The 21,402-nt window shown below is 37.8% G+C and overlaps 1 protein-coding gene across 1 annotated transcript in view; it reads left to right on the top strand.

Moving 5' to 3' along the window:
* LOC140160248 (chromosome-associated kinesin KIF4-like) overlaps positions 1–21,402 on the top strand; it is a 51,432-nt gene that overhangs the window by 10,193 nt on the left and 19,837 nt on the right. Inside the window, exons 5-7 of the mRNA XM_072183524.1 lie at positions 19,024–19,190; positions 20,400–20,494; positions 20,865–21,231. Of these exons, the coding sequence (XP_072039625.1) occupies positions 19,024–19,190; positions 20,400–20,494; positions 20,865–21,231 (629 nt within the window). The remainder of the gene's footprint in view (positions 1–19,023; positions 19,191–20,399; positions 20,495–20,864; positions 21,232–21,402) is intronic.

Raw genomic sequence — 21,402 nt, 5'->3', positions numbered from 1 at the left:
TTAACATAATTGTTAGTTTTGGGTCTAAAAGTATGGTTTTTGGGCCATTTTAACACTTACTGCAGTTTTAACTTTTTATAATTGTGTTTTTTTAATTTCCTTAAAAATATTCTGTTATGACGCCAATAAAACAAATCAGAACTGTTAAAAAAATTTTCAAACCACGACTATCCCGTAATTAACGAAACAAATTAATTGGTTTTGTATGTCACACACGTGACCAAAAACATGCAATTGTTTTTACCATCAGAAAAGATTTTATTAACTGAACTTCATATTTTATGTCAAAAGGTAGACTGATTATACCCTCCATTCCAGCTTCCTAAATGGAAATTATTATTCTTAGTTTTGATGTAATTCATGATAATTAACAAGTCACACACGTGGCGGGTCACGTGTGTGACAAGTTTGGTAACGTGTGTGACGTACAAACTCCGACATGGAATTCCATTAAGAACACCTTATGATGTTGAATTTTGGTATCAATGTATAGCTATGGGTCTCCTCTATCCACTGACACCAAAATAAGTACCAACATTCTTGATACCTTGCTGCTATGGTATCATTTTGTGGTTGTGTCGTCACAAATGTGATAAAACCTTGATTGTACACACAAATAGGCTAAAAATGGACTTTATGGAAGAAAAAAATCTGAACATGAAATTTTTACCTGATTTGTAGTTGCCATATAAAAGTAAATCACAAAATGAACCTAAACACAAAGTTTTAGCTCAACATCACATGAAATATTCTTAAAAGAGCAAAAACTGACCCATGTTTTACCCCTACCCCTAAGAATATGGATTTCTGTGTCACCATCCGGATATTTCAGTTTTAATGGAAGGTTTGTATGAAGTGATTGTTGACATCACACCACTGTTTTCCCCTAAACATGCATTCAGTTGGTTATAGGGCATATAATAAATAAATTTGGAAACAAATTTGCTTTTATAAAATACTTTAATTGTTCACCCAAAAGTTTGGTAACGTGTGTGACATTCAGACGAACAAAACCAAATGTCACACACGTTACCAAACATTTAGTATCAAACCCTCAATTACCACAGCTAGGCATGAATGTTTCTTGTCAATGTTGGTGTCATTGTAATTGCAAGATATCAATGCTTTACTACATTTGGTATGAATATGTAGGTCCTTTAACATTCACAGAAATTTAGAAATGAATTTTAAAATCCAAAAACTTGCATTTGTCTGATGTCACACACGTGACCGACCCTTTGTTGACCCCTGACACGAAAATAACACAACATAAAAAAAATATCAAAATATTTCTGAAAAGTATAGACATTGGTGCAACTATCATGCGAAAGATATGGTGTTAGCTGTTTTATTTATAAAGCAGGCACAAGAGCATTAGTGTGAAATAGCCCTAGTTATGTCACACACGTGACCGAAGAATGGCCCTTTATCATCCTGTAGTAAGTGTTTTACCTGAAGGTATTGCATGGAGGGAGGGGACTCTAATAGTGGGAAGATGGGTACAGGGATATTGATGTGCAGCAGGTTTGGGTAACATTTTCAGGCTCTTTGGTTTAGCTTAGAGTCCGAAATTCTCTGTTTTGCAAATGTAAAGTTCCATGTTTTTTTTTAATGTTTTCTAAAGATAACCATAACAATGCACCCACTCTAGGGAAATCCAATTTTTTTCATATTAAAAAAACACTGAAGAAAATATGTTTCTCAGCGATGCATAGCCAAAAAAAAGTAATGAAAATGACAATGTATGACCCCTTAAGGCAGCTGTGTACTCTAGACATTGTTTGTTTCGCAAAATTGAGTTTTTTTGATATGTTTGTACATGTACTTTGTTATGTTTTTTATAAATACAAGGAATGAAAATCCAGATTTGTAAACTCCAACTGCAATATTTTAACGATTTTATTTCACTATTCCACTCGTGTTTGAAATTAAAAAGGAAAGAAAATCTTTGTTGTACCAGCAGGGTACACGCGCGCAACAATGCATCGCGTTGCGTATCGCGTTAACGTATCGCGCAATTTGTTAACGCACAAATACGCTACGCACGCGACGCTTATCTGCATGTGCGGCGCATCTTATGGAAACACCACGGAAGCACAAAAACCTAGTGGTCAAATGGCTCCGTTTTAGCTGATAAAATGTGGGTTTTTCAAGTTCTTTCCCCGATTTAAATATCAAGTTATGAATGGATTTCGCTCAAACTTCTCAAGGGGCCGTGGATTTACCCGATGTTTATGTAATGTAAGGTAGAAAATTAAAAACTGCCGCATTCTATTATATTTTGGTCTATTTCCGATTTTAGGCATCATTTTGTGCAAATAGGCGTTTGTGAATTTTAAAAAGTTCAATTTGATGCCTTATATGGTCAATATCTCAAAAAATAAGGCCAATATCAAAAAATTTAAAAAAACGTTTTTGGAATGGAGCCTCAAGATTGAGCTAAAACAAAATAAAATATTTTGGAAAGAGTGTTTTTTGTTATGATGTACCTAACAAATATTGCCAAAAACTCACTTTTTGTGATTTTCTTCATAATTGTTGTTTTTACCCCAAATCTGTATTTGTATTAAGATTTATTGATGTAATGCCTTCATAAAAATGTATACTTTTATACCGTAAACCTTCGCCTAATGGCGCTATGGGCTGCCTTGACATTACTGGAATTTTAGGCACAATCTAAAAGTGCCCTCCCATAAAAATCCCACCAGCAAATGAGGGCACATGCCCTTAATTCTTGTTGGGATTTTCAGAGGAGGGAGGTCTCTATTTGTACCTGAAATTTACTCCAAGGCAAAGGAGCTCATGTGCGCCATTAGGCGAACGTTTACGGTATGCCTTGCGCGAATAATTACAAAGTTATTGTACTTTTACTACATGCATGTCTGAGAGTACAAGCCTCCTTAAGGCAAGTAATGATAAATTTGACATAAATTTCAGTGAAATATTTAATCGATTTGTGCATTCTGTTGAATGTACATGGGAAATTAGACCGAAATAAGCTTAAATTTTGCATTTTGTTGCAAAAGTCCATTTTCCGTTTTCTACTTGAAATTCTGTGAAATAGCTCTGTTTTCCGTAAAATGGAGAACTTCAGGCTCTAGTTTAGCTACATGGGTTGCAAATTTTAGAAAACTGATGTAGAAAAGGAGTGCCTTTTTAAATTGTCTCCAAAGATCTTGAAGGGTAGGAATCGGGGGGGAGGCAGTGTTGAAATATGCCTCAAAAAGTTACATGCCAGCCGGGCTTGACCTTAAAAAGTTACCGGCCAGCCGGGCCGGCAACTAGATGCCAGTCAGAAAAGTTACCGGCCAGGCCATAAAGAGATAAAAGCCAATGGCCGGCTGACCGGTCCTATTTCGAACGCTGGGGGGAGGTCGTTAATAGTGGGAAAAGGTCATTAATAATAATAATAAACCAAAGAATAAATGGCATGTCATGAAATCAGACCATCCTTTTTGAATTAATTCAAATCAATTAAGTTTAGGGCATGGATGCCAGTTTTCCGGATATTTCCGAAATCCGGACCGCACGTTTAAAAAAAAAAAAAATTCGGTCGGCCGATTCGCATAAAAAAATCTCCCGTTGGAAGGAAAAAAATCTGAGGAAATCTCCAATTTTAAAATGAAAATTCCTTAGAACCCTGACTGGATGAGTCAACTAGATAATGGTACTCATTTAAGGGGGTACTACACCCATTGATTTTTTTTTGCTTTTTTTTTTTTGTGAAGAAATTACAAAAAAAAATGGTCAAAGTGGTATGCAAAATGAAGGGGCAAATCTTCTCGTTTTATTGGTGGCATCGGTATCAACGTAGCTTACATGCTTTTACAAGTAGAAGCCAAAAGGTGGTACATCACTGATGATTTAAATTCACTTCATTTTGGAAAGCTTACTATCAACAGATTTCGTTAAAATTTTGGATATGTGTTGCTAACACGTTAGGGAAATAAAGTTGATATGTAAAATGGGAATAAGTGGTTCCTGATTTCTTTTATGACTTCATGAACTTGGTGCTCCACAACTATCAAAAAAGGAACTGGTTAAAATGCTTCTATTTTCAATGGAGAAAGGCGCTATAACTGATAATAGCGATATTAGCGCTCTTTTTTATACTAGACGCAATTGCGCTATTTTGTCATTCGTTTCTACACATAATTGCGATAATAGCAATGCTATTATCAAAAAGTGCTAATTTCGCTATTATCAGTGTATTTTTTAGAATTAGATGAAAATAAGTTTGGTGAAAATGGCTCTTAGACAAAATTGCGCAATTATGCAATTTTTACTTTACCCCACCACTCAAGTGATAATAGCGCTATTTCGCTATTTTCAAAAATGGCCTTTAGACAAAATTGCGCAATTTTGCAATTTTCACTTTACCCCACCACTCAAGTGATAATAGCTATTTCGCTATTTTCAAAAATGGCCTTTAGACAAAATTTGCGCAATTTTGCAATTTTCACTTTACCCCACCACTCAAGTGATAATAGCGCTATTTCGCTATTTTCAAAAATGGCCTTTAGACAAAATTGCGCAATTTTGCAATTTTCACTTTACCCCACCACTCAAGTGATAATAGCGCTATTTCGCTATTTTCAAAAATGGCCTTTAGACAAAATCCGCTATTTTGCAATTTTCACTTTACCCCACCACTCAAGTGATAGTAGCGCTACTTCGCTATTTTCAAAAATGGCCTTTAGACAAAATTACGCAATTATGCAATTTTCACTTTACCCCACCACTCAAGTGATAATAGCGCTATTTCGCTATTTTCAAAAATGGCCTTTAGACAAAATTGCGCAATTTTGCAATTTTCACTTTACCCCACCACTCAATTGATAATAGCGCTATTTCGCTATTTTCTATCAAATGGCCTTTAGACAAAATTGCGCAATTATGCAATTTTCACTTTACCCCACCACTCGAGTGATAATAGCGCTATTTCGCTATTTTAATACAAAATTGCGCAATTATGCAATTTTCACTTTACCCCACCACTCAAGTGATAATAGCGCTATTTCGCTATTTTCAAAAATGGCCTTTAGACAAAATTGCGCAATTTTGCAATTTTCACTTTACCCCACCACTCAAGTGATAATAGCGCTATTTCGCTATTTTCAAAAATGGCCTTTAGACAAAAAATTGCGCCAATTTTGCAATTTTCACTTTACCCCCACCACTAAAGTGATAATAGCGCTATTTAGCTATTTTCAAAATGGCCTTTAGACAAAATTAGCAATTTTGCAATTTTCACTTTGCATCACCACTCAAGTGATAATAGCGCTATTTCGCTATTTTCAAAAATGGCCTTTAGACAAAATTGCGCAATTTTGCAATTTTCACTTTACCCCACCACTCAAGTGATAATAGCGCTATTGCGCTATTTTCAAAAATGGCCTTTAGACAAAATTATAATTTTGCAATTTTCACTTTACCCCACCACTCAAGTGATAATAGCGCTATTTCGCTATTTTCAAAATGGCCTTTAGACAAAATTGCGCAATTATGCAATTTTCACTTTACCCCACCACTCAAGTGATAATAGCGCTATTTCGCTATTTTCAAAAATGGCCTTTAGACAAAATTGCGCAATTTTGAATTTTTCACATTACCGCACCACTCAAGTGATAATAGCGCTATTCCGCTATTTTCTATCTGTCTGACCTAACACGTAGCGGAACCGAAATTCTTATACATTAGACGTAACAGTTCTGCACCCTTGCGATGGTCCAGAATTTCGAATCGGCAATAAAAATATCCGATCTTTCCGATCAAAAACACAAAGTTACAAGTTTAAACATACTATTGTATTGACAAAATACAATATTGCCAAACAATATAGAATAGAACTTTCCACGTTAAGTTGTCACATTATTGCAGGAAATACGGTTACCAAACATTGGGAAAGTTCGCAATGCAATTCCCATTCGAGCGTGTGGGAAACTGAAAGTGCATTATAATAAGACAGGCTATCTTTTGATTAGCGTGATAGACACTTGTAAGGGTAACAGTAAGGAATGTGTGTTATTAACTGCAATGTCAATGAAAACAAAGCGAAGTTACCTGCTTTGAATACATTAGGCTTCCGTTACATTCTTGTATGTTTTTGTTTGTTTACTCATCGTGGAGCTGCATGTGAAAGGTTCCGATTATCATGATTGTTTGTTTACGATCATGTGATGAATCATGTGATTAAGCGGGACTGTCACCATTTTGTAGAGTGGGGCGCTATGTTTATTTAATAATAACAGGCGATGCTGGACATGACATGTGTGTTTTGTCGTGTTTTATAGTTTATGTTGTAGTCTTTTTTTTTTTTTTTTTTTCGTCGTGGTCTGCAATAATGATGAGGCAGTCGGCGTGGTGGGAGGGCTAAAATTGGTAAATGGCGTTTCAAAAATAGTTGCCCCTATGTTTGGCCCCTTCCATTTTGTTCCATTGCAAAGTCGTTGATGAATATTTTGCGGTTACTTGGTGTGTAGGCCTATTTTTGTCATGTACAAATTTTTTTCAATGTGTGTGTGTACAATTTATATGCAATGGAAATAAACTATATTGCCTTTTGGTTTGGTTTCAGTGTTGAAGGGGCTGTGTAATAATTGTGACAGGGTTCCTCTCCCGGGGGAGTTGCCAAAGGCATGTAAAGAAGTCTATCTTAGTGTCGTCATTTGGTTTTCTACCGTGTTTCTAATTCCCCCTCCCCTCCGGCACATGCATAAAGGGTTCGCAAATTGTAGCAGTGGAGGCCCAAATAGTCTTGATCTTGATTTATATTGCAAAGGGGGGGGGGGGTGAAAATGTGCATAGACCTTATTCGGTGTTTCTGTAGGCCTACTGTTTAATCTTGGTGTGTGGATCTCTCGAATGTGGAAATTCTAAATAATTTGGACGGGTTTCAAAAATTTGGAATAAATTTGTAAGGGGCTGTGCAATATCTATGAGCCCTGGGGAGGGTAAAATTGGGGGGGGCAAGAAATTTTTGGCGACCCCAAAAGGGGGGCAAGCAATTTTTGGCAAGCCGAGAGGCGGGGCAAGCGATTTTGGCACACATTCATGAAGTGCCTTTTAATAAAAACGCTCTAAAAAGGCTTAGGAAAACTGTACGGAAACTTTTAAATATGCAAATTGTCCTGCTCGCTGCGCTCGAAACATACATCTAGACCATTTAAGGTTTGCAAATTGGGATCCCAAAAATTTGACATGTTTAGGGGGGGGGCAAAGAATTTTTGGCGGTCCGAGAGGGGGGCAAGCGATTTTTGGGGGGCCCGGAGAAGGGGCTCAAAATTATTGCACAGCCGCTAACGTTGGGTTCAGTGTAGAGGTCATAAAGTTCATTCATCATGAACTTCAGCATCTCTACCGGGCACTATTTACACAAACAGCACGGAGGTAATTTCTTACCATTTTATTAAGATTTTGACAGCGCTCTTTGTCGAAATGCAAGAATTCTGACAGTTCCATGTTTCTGACGCAGCTTGTCAAAAACTTGGAACTGTCAGAATTCCAGGAGTTACGGACAGTGGGCGCTGTCGTAATTCTAGAATACACCTTTCGCCTTCTTTTGTTAAAGGGGCGGGGGTGGAGGTTGAGAATCACGCCAATACCATGTGACCACCCCCAAAAACAAACAAACAAAACGTTGGGCAGACAATGGGGGGGGGGGTTGGCATAAAATTGTGGATGACCAAAATATAAAAATTGAAGGATTACCACAGGTAGTGTGTTTATTTTGTGTGTCAATCACAATTTTATGCCCCCCTATTATTCTTCCCACAATATGAGGCCCCCTGGTGGCCCCCTTTCCAAAAGACTTAACATCAAAATAGGAACGTTTGGGTCATACAAGATTTATGATCCCCTATTTGTCTTGCCAAAAATTTCAGACCCCCCTGGTTGACCTACTTCCGATATCATGATTTAATGAAACACCCCTAGGCTATAAATAAAGATATACTGTAAGCAAAACGTTAAGAAAGTAGGCGCCAATACCCGTCAACCCAATTTCGCGAACAAGTCCCGATTATCATGATTGTTTGTTTACGATCATGTGATGAATCATGTGATTAAACGGGACTGTCACCATTTTGTAGAGTGGGGGCGCTATGTTTATTTAATAATAACAGACGATGCTGGACATGACATGTGTGTTTTGTCGTGTTTTATAGTTTATGTTGTAGTCTTTTTTTCGGATAAGCCGTCGTCGTGGTCTGCAATAATGATGAGGCAGTCGGCGTGGTGGGAGGGCTAAAATTGGTAAATGGCGTTTCAAAAATAGTTGCCCCTATGTTTGGCCCCTTCCATTTTGTTCCATTGCAAAGTCGTTGATGAATACTTACGCGGTTACTTGGTGTGTAGGCCTATTTTTGTCATGTACAAATTTTTTCAATGTGTGTGTGTACAATTTATATGCAATGGAAATAAACTATATTGCCTTTTGGTTTGGTTTCAGTGTTGAAGGGGCTGTGTAATAATTGTGACAGGGTTCCTCTCCGGGGGAGTTGCCAAAGGCATGTAAAGAAGTCTATCTTAGTGTCGTCATTTGGTTTTCTACCGTGTTTCTAATTCCCCCTCCCCTCCGGCACATGCATAAAGTGTTCGCAAATTGTAGCAGTGGAGGCCCAAATAGTCTTGATCTTGATTTATATTGCAAAGGGGGGGTGAAAATGTGCATAGACCTTATTCAGTGTTTCTGTAGGCCTACTGTTTAATCTTGGTGTGTGGATCTCTCGAATGTGGAAATTCTATAATTTGGACGGGTTTCAAAAATTTGGAATAAATTTGTAAGGGGCTGTGCAATATCTATGAGCCCTGGGGAGGGTAAAATTGGGGGGGCAAGAAATTTTGGCGACCCAAAAGGGGGCAAGCAATTTTGGCAAGCCGAGAGGGGCGGGGCAAGCGATTTTTGGCACACATTCATGAAGTGCCTTTTAATAAAACGCTCTAAAAAGGCTTAGGAAAACTGTAACGGAAACTTTTAAATATGCAAATTGTCCTGCTCAAGCTCGCTTTCGCAACATACATCTAGACCATTTAAGGTTTGCAAATTGGGATCCCAAAAATTTGACATGTTTAAGGGGGGGGGGGCAAAGAATTTTTGGCGGTCCGAGAGGGGGGCAAGCGATTTTTGGGGGGCCCGGAGAAGGGGCTCAAAATTATTGCACAGCCGCTAACGTTGGGTTCAGTGTAGAGGTCATAAAGTTCATTCATCATGAACTTCAGCATCTCTACCGGGCACTATTTACACAAACAGCACGGAGGTAATTTCTTACCATTTTATTAAGATTTTGACAGCGCTCTTTGTCGAAATGCAAGAATTCTGACAGTTCCATGTTTCTGACGCAGCTTGTCAAAAACTTGGAACTGTCAGAATTCCAGGAGTTACGGACAGTGGGCGCTGTCGTAATTCTAGAATACACCTTCGCCTTCTTTTGTTAAAGGGGCGGGGGGGGGGGTGGAGGTTGAGAATCACGCCAATACCATGTGACCACCCCCCCCAAAAAACAAACAAACAAACAAACAAAACGTTGGGCAGACAATGGGGGGGTTGGCATAAAATTGTGGATGACCAAAATATAAAAATTGAAGGATTACCACAGGTAGTGTGTTTATTTTGTGTGTCAATCACAATTTTATGCCCCCCTATTATTCTTCCCACAATATGAGGGCCCCCCTGGTGGCCCCCCTTTCCAAAAGACTTAACATCAAAATAGGAACGTTTGGGTCATACAAGATTTATGATCCCCCTATTTGTCTTGCCAAAAATTTCAGACCCCCCTGGTTGACCTACTTCCGATATCATGATTTAATGAAACACCCCTAGGCTATAAATAAAGATATACTGTAAGCAAAACGTTAAGAAAGTAGGCGCCAATACCCGTCAACCCAATTTCGCGAACAAGTAAATGGTAGATTATCGCGTCCGACCACTGCTGCATTGGCGTTAATCAGATGGTGCTCCTAATTAAAAAGGAATAAGAATTAATGGCCCCTTCCATAGAAGACAAACATGTCGCGATTTGTATAGTCGCATCCATTTGCATGAAAAGTGTGATGATCTGTCTGAAGGTAGACTGGTAAACGATATCGCAAGTGTGTGTTATTTCAATATAATTAGGATAAAGAGAGTGGAATATCGAGTGTCGCAAATGTTAATATTAAGGTGGGTGCGACTCTGTCTTAGACTTTAGTACAGGGATCGATCTATACGATGATTATTTTCGCAGGTTGACATTTAAAATACACGTAACCGATGCACCACGCATTTGAATAGCAGAGCGGTACTGCACAGTGCCGCTTGTTACCTGTCCATGATGATGATTATTATGATACTTATAGACGTACATCATCGAAAATGCTGCCGATATTCGGCTGTTCCATCTTGCGACCTCGCACACGAAGAGGACACTTACCATTGTTATTGCACTCAATGGGAGAAATCACAAAACATGACATAAAAGAAAGGTATTTGGATACAAAACATGCAAAAGTTGTATTTATGACCAGGAAATTGACTTGATTTCCCAGTGAACTAATTTTGCAATAACATACACGCAGCAGCCCAAAAATTTCGAGAACATGCTGCAAGTGGGACCGAAACGAACATGCTCCAAGTCATGGATTAAACGGAATAATTACCAAAGACAAGGCAAATGAGTGGTATTTTTGTTTTGAAAAATTGACTTTCAACTGAAAGGCCCTGTACAAAGCATTAGGGATTTTGCAATGTCCCCTTTCAGAACCGTGACAAGTGGGTAAATGCAATAGATGAAAAACCCGTTCGGCTGCTGCATGTATGAAATTAAGAAAAATAGAAACACATTTTGGCCGTAAATCCCCAGATGTGAAGGAAATGCGTAACCATCAGACCTAACACGTCAGACCTAAGAGTTCACACTTTCTTACTTGCCCTGCGGGCTCTTCCGTTTGGTCCCACTTGGAGCACGTTCTCAAACGCTTCCGCTGCTGCGTGTATGTTATTAAAGAAATGAGCAGTTCAGTTTCTTTCTTACCCTGCGGGCTCTTCCGTTCTGGTCCCACTGGGAGTATGTTCTCGAAACGTTTGGGCTGCTGCGTGTATGCGTAAACGTTGAACAGTAGAATGAAGAGGTAAAGTGAAATTCTCAAAATTTCTCAATAACAGTTCGCACTTAAACTGCATAAACATCAATTTCTTAAGAAAGACCTAACACATCAGACCTAACAGTTCACACTTCCTTACTTGCCCTGCGGGCTCTTCCGTTGTGGTCCCACTGGGAGCATGTTCTCAAACGTTTGGGCTGCTGCGTGCATGTTATTAAAAAATTAGCAGTTCACAGTTTCTTTCTTGCCCTGCGGGTTCTTCCGTTCTGGTCCCACTTGGAGCATGTTCTCGAAACGTTTGGGCTGCTGCGTATGTTATGAAAAAAATTAGCAGTTCACAGTTTATTTCTTGCTCTGCGGGGCCCTTCCGTTCTGGTCCCACTTGGAGCAAATAGAAACACATTTTGGCCGTAAATCCCCAGATGTGAAGGAAATGCGTAACCATCAGACCTAACACGTCAGACCTAAGAGTTCACACTTTCTTACTTGCCCTGCGGGCTCTTCCGTTTGGTCCCACTTGGAGCACGTTCTCAAACGTTTCCGCTGCTGCGTGTATGTTATTAAAGAAATGAGCAGTTCAGTTTCTTTCTTACCCTGCGGGGCTCTTCCGTTCTGGTCCCACTGGGAGTATGTTCTCGAAACGTTTGGGCTGCTGCGTGTATGCGTAAACGTTGAACAGTAGAATGAAGAGGTAAAGTTAAATTCTCAAAATTTCTCAATAACAGTTCGTCATTTAGCGCAAAATTGCGCAATTTTTTTGAAAATAGCGGAATAGCGCAATTATCACTTCAATAAAGAGGTAAAGTGAAAATTTGAAAATTGCGCAATTTAGCGCAAAATTGCGCAATTTTTTGAAATAGTGGAATAGCGCAATTATCACTTCAATGAAGAGGTAAAGTGAAAATCTGAAAATTGCGCAATTTAAGCGCTAAAATTGCGCAATTTTTTGAAAATAGCGGAATAGCGCAATTATCACTTGAATGAAGAGGTAAAGTGAAAATCTGGAAATTTGAAAATTAGCAAATTAGCGCAAAATTGCATAATTTTGTTGAAAATAGCGGAATAGCGCAATTATCACTTCAATGAAGAGGTAAAGTGAAAATCTGAAAATTGCGCAATTTAGCGAAATTGCATAATTTTTTGAAAATAGCGGAATAGCGCAATTATCACTTGAATGAAGAGGTAAAGTGAAAATGTTGAAATTTGAAAATTTGCGCAATTTAGCGCAAAATTGCATAATTTTTTTGAAAATAGCGGAATAGCGCAATTATCACTTCAATGAAGAGGTAAAGTGAAAATCTGAAAATTGCGCAATTTAGCGCAAAATTGCGCTGAAGTTATTGTCATAATTGCGCTATTTTCATTGAGCATTGTGAAAGATTCATAATTGCAATGTTTAGTTCAAAATTGCGCTAATTTCAAAATGGGGTTGATAATTGCGCTAATTTGGAAAAGTTATCATAATTGCGCTATTTTCATGGAGCATTTTGAAAGTTTCATAATTGCAACGTTTAATTCATAATTGCGCTAATTTCAAAAGATGGTTGATAATTGCAAATTCTTATCATAATTGCGCTAATTTCAAAGCCTCACATTGATAATTGCATATTAGCAGTCAGTGTTGCTATTCTGTGTTAATATCGCTATTGTCAGTTCCAGCGCCTTTATGTTTCAATGTTGAGCTATATTTTGTATTTTTAACTTGCGACATTATTTCACTGAAACTTAATTAAGCCACAGGTAACAGGTTACCACAACCATACTACAGCAATGTTGAAAAAAATTGTATTTCTTGTCACCTATACCACCATATTGTAGCTCGAGATACTCTAGCTAAAATACAGGTTTACATTTACTATCTTACATTATCTTGCTGTATTTCAGCTAGAGCTCCAAACGACAAGCTTCCGGTTTTTTTTGGAGAACAATACTGTTACGTAAGATGAAGAAGAAACCCGCCTCGGAGCCCGCCCTACTCATTATTTCATTGTACTTATTGCAATTTGCCTCCACACATTACGTAATCAACACAAAGCTTTTGTGAGGATTAGTGAGTGGATAAGAAATTGACAGTGGAGGATATGAAGGACACGCCGATTGTTAGTTGTCAATCATGAATTGCCGCAACATATTAATATTTTACTGCATGGCATTCCGCAAACACCAAGACAAATTATGCCGTATTTTTCCAAAGATCATCTCATATAAAGCAAGCTGAATGCGATATGTACTTTTGTAACATTCCGATCGCTTTTGATCACCTATTATCGGCGAATTTGCTTGAAAACACGTGAGTTCATGTTGTGTAAACATAATTAGCATAGACACAAATGAAATTACGATGCAATACAATGCAATTTGAATGCGCAGCAGATCTATAGAAATAACGTTGCCCGGTTTTATGCAGAATTAGACCCTGTCTGCCATATTGGGTAGTTTTCCGTAAGCTTAACGTTTGTGATTTTGGTAACTATTTTATATTTATTTGTGAAATCCATCGCAACTAGGCATTCTAAATTGTACTCACCATTTACATCCCAAGGTATATTAGTATATCTACCTTGCACTTCTCGATATATATCCAGTTAAAGGCAGAATATCAAAATTATTCCTCATTATGATATCACAAACTCTCACATGTGTATTCAAAATTGATGCTTAAATTTGACCTGAACCAATTGACCTATAACCTGACATACGGTGACCTAATAGCCTTTTCTTCTCCTAACAACACATTATAATATTATTGACTAATGACTATACATCCATTGTGTAAGTGTTTATATATTTTGCATGCACCACTAGATTTTCTATAGAGAGTATAACAAAGGATTTAATGTATTCTATTCATGTACCCTACTTGAACATGCTGAATAGAATAAATCATGGTTTGTTATGAAACACGCATCTGAGTAACTAGGATACAGTAAACAAAATATATATAGGGCTAAAATGACTTACTACAATTGTTTAAAAGCACTTTTCTTCTTCTTTTTTTCTTATTTTTTTTTATTTCACATGATCCGTGCATATATCGCCTAGCTATAAATGAAAAAATATTTATTTAGACCAATCAAACCAAAATATGGGTGTAGTACGCCCTTAACATGCATGTGGTCAAATTTTTATATTATTGAGAACACCTTTTCATGCCCAAAATTGATGAATTTTAGTCCATTATCGGACCAGCATAATATACTGAGTGTGTCGGCTTTTGCGTTCAAAAACTCATCTCTTTTTCCTCAACAAGTATTACCCAAGTAAGAAGTATGTACATGTAATGTGTATTAATGAACGATGACGTTTGAGATGATGCTGGACTGATGATGCTGATGCCGTAGGCCTATGTATCGCTCATTCTACAAAATCCGGTGCCAATCCACTAAAAAAATAGAAAAAATAAAAGTTGTTTAAAAAGACCTGCTTTTTGTGTTTTTTAAAAGTAAATGTATCACTACTTTCAGATGTAAAAAATTGCCAACACCACTTGCATATTTTTCTTTCAGGAAGTCATGATGTTTTTTAACACTAAAACTCAGTGTAATGTGAGCTACGTTACCGACTATAAAATGGGCTGGTTTTACTCAATCCAAGGTCATAAAAAGCAAATTAAAGATCACTTGAGTGAAATGTAAAACAGATTTCACCATTTCATAGAAGTTTTGAAGATGCTTAAATGAGTGTGTAACGTAGCTCACAGTAACGTAGTTCACTGGTTTTAATGTTTTAATGTGATTTTGCGAACGTTAGAACGTTATGTCGGTTAATTCTAATATAAATGGGGTTCGACCACTGGTAGCTTTCACATATTATTAGGAAGTACATGTAATACAAGTGCATACTATAGAATCCTGGTAACGTAGCTCACCAATCTTAACATGGTCGGTCGAAATTTCAATGTTTACAACATTTCTATGCCAAAAATGCTACAGCATCACGATTTTTACTGTGATTTTCAAAAACCTATGAGTGTTTCCTTTCAAACACTCCAACTAACATTGATACCTCTGTTTTACTTCTTTCCAATAACGTGTGTTAAAAAGGGGTAACGTAGCTCACAGCGTTTTGGTGGAAAGTGCAATTTATTTTAGAATTACACAAAGACATTTTAATAACAAAAAAATAATGTTGATAAACAATATGATGGTGCGTTATCTAATTAAAAAACAACAAATATGTAAAGAAATCGCATTTATTCAAAGAAAATATTCAGGGTTAGATGTGACACTTGAGCTGTGGAAACGCATTTTTAGCGATTTTTGAGCCTTTGGAAGGGTTAATCAGGCTGAAGAAAGCATTTAAAGTATGGAAAACTATATATGTCCGTGTAGATCTCGTTGAGTTCTACCAGAAAAACAACATATTTGATGCCCTAAATGCTCGACAAAGTTTTTGTGGACCAAAGAATGGAAAAAAGGCTATTGGCACCGGATTTTGTAGAATGAGCGGTATTCTCTAATATCAAGTCATGTTTAAGTCTAAATGGAAATGAACTTCGGTCAAAGGTTTGATATGAACCTTTTAGCTGTATCCTTTGGCTTTGTGTAGCCGTCGTTGTGAGCATGGGGGTGGGGGGAGGTTGGGTGGGGGTGGTTGAGTGTGTGTAGGCCTATGTATTTCCTTTTTAGGCCTACTATTTTAGTCCCAATTTGTAGTGACATCACTCTGTCTCCGTATGTTTAACATACCGAATTTTACAAATTACTCTTATCATACAATGTCCGGGTACAATGTATTCTTCATGCACAATCATAAGTACCCCCCCCATGTGGGCCCCCTTCCACATACCCGAAGGGGGGGGGGGTAAATTTTTTTGATGAATCATTGTTTTTATATTGCGCATTACATATATCAATTTCAATCATGTAGGCCCTGCACACCGTCATCATCCCTATATCTTTGTGTTAAAAATTGCTGTGATAGTACGATGAATCCTCACGTTTTTCAACAACTACGCAAGTACGCATGGTGATTTTATTCGAGATAGGCCGTGCAACTCAGGCTAAGCATACAATTTGAGATTTTGAGCGCCTGCCACACTGTTTCTATTCTATGTTTTACGATTTTCGCATGATCAATATATGGCTGGCGTAATCGCCTAACGTGGAGCTGCTACGGCGTAAGCTTACTTTTCGCTTCATGGAGCTAAATTGACCAATCATGTTAGATCTTTTCATTACGCGGAGCCAGTGGATGCATCCTCGTTCCCAGAGAGAAAACTCTTGCCAAAATTAATGTTTACTATGGGGATTTTAAATGAATCGATTGTAAATAAACCACGACCAGTTGTACAGGATCAATACCATTGTTTGATTAGTGTTTAGTCAATGTTACCTTGCATGCATGTGTAATGTGTGTGGCGTGTTTGTTTGTTTGTTTGTCTACTGTGTCAGGCCAGGATCACTGACACCCACGGTACTGATACTCTCATACTATCACGGTGATCATATTGTTGAATGTTGTTGACTTAAAAATAATCATGATGCAGTCATGTCTACAGTAGAACTCACCACGACCTTTGAAGGACTTAAACCCTATTAAAAGCTATTAAACCAAGATAACACTCAATGAAAACGGCTCAACTATGTTACATCAGATCTTCTCTGGTTAAATACACACTGCACTTGTGTCTGTTTTACCTGTGCAATGAGCAATGAGCTGGTATTATAGTTTCAGTTGGGTGAACGATTATAAAGCTTAACGCAAGGTAACAATACTGTGGGCTTTTGTTTACGAAATGAGACAATAGTCTGCTTATTGTTAACCAGCGTTCTTGAAAATGAGAAGCTTAATGACTTAACACGGTTTAGAAATAATTTCTTCATATTTTTTGGTACAAAAGTACCAATATTTCCAAACACCTAAATTAGCTAAAAATTTAGGACATGTTACAAAACTATATTTTCTAGAATTTCAGAGAATACTTTAAATATTGGCCGGTTATTTTTTACACAGTAGTGCGTCAACTAGGCAATGGCCTATACTTCTAACATACACTATTTGTAGAGGTCACGCGTCAATGGTGAGCGCACTGAGTATTGTGAAAAGGAAAACGGACAGTAACTACAGTATGTATGGCCTACTACTAGTATATAAAGTAAATCCGAACTGGTTTGCAGTTTGCTGAAGGTCGAATTCGCAGGGACACCGCATAAGTTATACAAATTAGCTCCCGATACACTGCAGATCGCAGAACTGTGTGCATAGTTTACCACCACTCTGCCTAGCTATATAGTTATGTACAATACTGTATGAGTTTCTTATGAGTGCATGTCCATCTTAATAATAAGTCAGTTCGTACTTTTCATAAACTACTTTTTGAATCATAACTTTCGTGACCGAGGATATCTTGCAACCACGTGACGCTTCGTCTGGCAAATTCTTAATGAATAAATTCGCTTCACGTAATGAGTAAGTCGATTTAATTATAGTCAGTTTTACCTCCGAGTAATGAAAAACTCTAACATGATCATGATTGGTCAATTTGGCTCCACGGAGCAAAAAGTCAGCTACGCGTAGCAGCTCCACGTTGTGGCGGTTGCGGCCTACCATATCAGTATCCCATATGATATTTCTATTGCAAGAAAATTTTATTTGTTGTCAGGTTTTATCTTAAATACACTAACTGGAAATTAAATACACTAATTAGTGAGGACCGGTATTTTGCTGTGGATATGTTTAACTGCAATTTGCGGGTAAAAATTTGAAATCCTGAGTAAAAATTTTGATCATATTCAACTCTTTGAGAAAAAATTTATATAAAAGAGTGCATGTAAAATCCAGCTGCAATACAATGTACATTATTGACACACTATCACTCTCTTTATCTACGGCAATAATAGAATATCGATTTCAATCGAATTGAATACGATGCTCAGTTTTGAGTTTGTAGTTGACTACTAAGCGACCTAAGCGATCGATTGCTAGCCAATCAGATAGAACTCCTTTTCTTGCGTTCGGTGAAATACCAGTCGCCCGTCGCTCACCAACGGAGTATTAAATTTATATTTATCGAATAGGAAGTCGACACTGTGCCCTGTTATTAGGCCAAAAAACACTTTGAAGAATGTCTCCCATGTACAAAAGTATAGGAAACAGAACATTTAAAACCACTTTTTTAGGATGAAGGAAGCATTTTTTTCAAAAAAAGTCTAACACAGGTTTTTTTAATCAAAAATGGTCTCTTTTGGGGTGCTAAATCTGCTAAAATGTTTGTCGTCCTGAAATTTTAACCAAAAGGTGGGGGTGGGTGGGGTGGGGTGGGGGAGGCAGTGGATGCCAAGCACAAATTGTTAATTATTGTTTTATTTTTCTTCTTCACATATCAACATCAGCCATATTGGTCATGTAATAAAGCCAAAAAACATTTTTTAAGAGTGTCTCTTGTGCATAAAAGTATAGGAAACTCAAAACTTTAAAGCATGTTTTCTGGAAGAAGGAAGCACTTTTTATTAAAAGTGTAGAACAAGCCAGGAGCTTTGAAATGTTCTTTTTACCCTCTGGCTTCGGGGGGCTTTGCCCCCTCGACCCCCAACAGGGGCTTTCGCATTTAGTATTTTATGAAATATTTTTTTCCTTCCCAACTTCAGGAGGCCACTGGTATCCCTGTTTAGGGTTTGTTTGTATTTAACTATATCATAATGTAGTAAAAAAGGTTACTTTCTTGGAGAAAGTAAATAAAATAACTTCATATCGGCAACATAACTGAAAGTCCTGTGTACAGAAAGCACCATGCACATATTCTGTAACTGACATTTTGCCTGAGCGAACACTTCTTATTTATATATTTTCTCAGGCATGTATCCTCTGTGAGCCTCGCAACATTTTTATATTTTAATATCTCACATTGACTGATGTGCGGTTAGGACACAGCAGATAGGCCACCTGTCTCTCTGTAATTAACATTTAATAACTTGGGATTTGCTTGTTGTTTTCCTTTGACAGGTGTCTGGGCTCTCAGAGGTCCAGGTGCAGAGTTCAGAAGAGACAATGAGATGCTTAGAGAGAGGTGCCGTTGGAAGGACTACTGCATCCACTGCAATGAATGCAACATCTAGTAGATCGCATGCCATTTTCACCATACATATAGATATGGTTAAAAAAGATGACAGGTTAGTTCTATGCAGAGGCGTACCAACCAGGGGGCTGGCTCAAAATACAGGGGACAAAATTGACCAAAATGTACACCGCCTTATGGCCTGGTTTTACCTCATTTTAGCCCATTTTAGTATCAGGTTAGCAGGACGATTGGGGAAATTTTGCCCCCCCCCATGGCTTGATGGCCCGGTACACCTGTCGTCTGGGTTTTTATGCCTTTTAAGTACCGGTAGGTCTTGTATTTGAGGTTTGAATTCCCTTAAAAGGGCATTTTGTGATCCACAGCATTATCCCCCCACTTTTCTCAAAAAAGGTTGAGATTTTTATATTACTGGAAACCTCTGGCTACATAATGTTTATGTACAAAATATTTCTTGCAGATTAATTTGATTAGCAAAGATATTTGAATTTGAATTTTGTTCTGTTAAATACCAGAACGAAATTACAACACATTGTCTATGGAGCAGTCTAATACACATAATCATGTATAACTCACAAACGGAATCAACTGAAATCTTGGGAATAAGCTTTTTGCATGGATATCTTCTGAAAAATGGTCATAAAAAGAGGATGCTAGGATCACAAAATACTCCTTTAAAATGAAGCAAATATTAAGAAGACATTTAGGTCCTAGCATTATTATCTAGTATACTTGCTATATGCACCTGTTGAATGAGAGATATGATCAGGTATCAATGAAAACCTGAACAGCCCTCCCCTCCAAAGTGGAACTGGACCATACCTAATGAGTGGTTTGTCATTTACATCAGTAGTCATGAACACAACAGTAACCATGAGTGAAACACACTACAATGATGGATACACACAAACACCTGAACAGCCCTCTCGCTCAAGTAGAACTGATGGTTGTATCATGAATGGATATGTGGTTTATCATTTTCATCAATAATCTTGTGCACTAATAGCTGTGTGTGAAACACTACAACCATGGATTATACACACAAGTATACTCAAGGCATTTCCCCAAAACTTGGGCTTTTCCCCCAGTCAGAACCAAACAATCACAAAAAATTTCTGTATTTGGGGCAAACATTTTTCACATTGCCTTCTTGTGCCAACACTGCATGCACATTGTTATTTCTAGTTCAATATAGTTTGGTCTTGCTTCAAAGTACCCCTATTTTTTATTTGTAATTCCATTAACTTTGCTTTCCCAACCATATTTTGATTAATAACTCCAGTTTTTACTTTGTTTATTTTAGCAACAGTTCTTGCCACGCAAAGTTTCATCTTGTGGATCTGGCTGGTTCTGAGAGGGCCAAGAAGACAAAAGCTCAGGGAGACAGGTTCAAAGAAGGTATGTTAGGCCTCTTAGGAATACATAATTTTAGAGGCCAAAATATGCACCTTAATTTTCCAAAAAATGCTAAAAATGTATGATGTAAAATGTATGATTTCATTTGATTAAAATTTGGTATATTTATTTAATTCAAGTGTTTAAGAACAAGAATAAAGGTATTGTTTGTAACCGCTGTCGTACATCTATCGTCTCATATAACATCGACAACTCGGCTTCACCTTGTTGTGTTACTTGAAATATTATGTCGCCCGTGTTATGAGACGATAGATGCCCCACAGCGGCTGAAAACAAAACCTTTATTCTTTCTTTAAGCATAGCAGTGTGGTAAATAAGAAAAGCAATTGATCATTTGCATGCTTTCTTACAGGTGTTAATATCAACCGAGGTCTGCTGGCTCTGGGCAATGTAATCAGTGCTCTAGGGGATGAGAATGGCAGGAAGGGACACATTCCCTACAGAGATGCGAAATTAACAAGACTGTTGCAGGATTCCTTGGGAGGTAACAGCCAGACACTGATGATTGCCTGCGTGAGTCCGGCCGACTCCAACATGGAAGAGACTCTTAACACCTTGAGATATGCGGATAGGGCTAGAAGGATCAAGAATAAGCCGGTTGTCAATCGGGATCCTCAGGCTGCTGAGTTGGCCAAGTTGAAACAGCAGGTGCAGCAGTTGCAAATACAGTTGCTACAGAATCAGGCTATTAATGGAGGTAGCTCAGTGTGTGATATTGGGTAAGGCTAGAATTATGGGGCTATAATGCATACAGCATTGGTGTTGAAAATAAAGATGATCAAATATATGGGATTAAGAAACTTGTACTACTGTTGTTAATTCTCAGACAAAGTGTACGTGCTGAGCGTTGTGTCAAATGCGTGTTCGTACTTCACAGAAGCTCAGACCTT

The sequence above is a fragment of the Amphiura filiformis genome, chromosome 9 (genome assembly GCF_039555335.1).
Source record: "Amphiura filiformis chromosome 9, Afil_fr2py, whole genome shotgun sequence".
Lineage (NCBI taxonomy): Eukaryota > Metazoa > Echinodermata > Ophiuroidea > Amphilepidida > Amphiuridae > Amphiura > Amphiura filiformis.
This window is presented reverse-complemented; position numbering and strand designations above follow the sequence as displayed.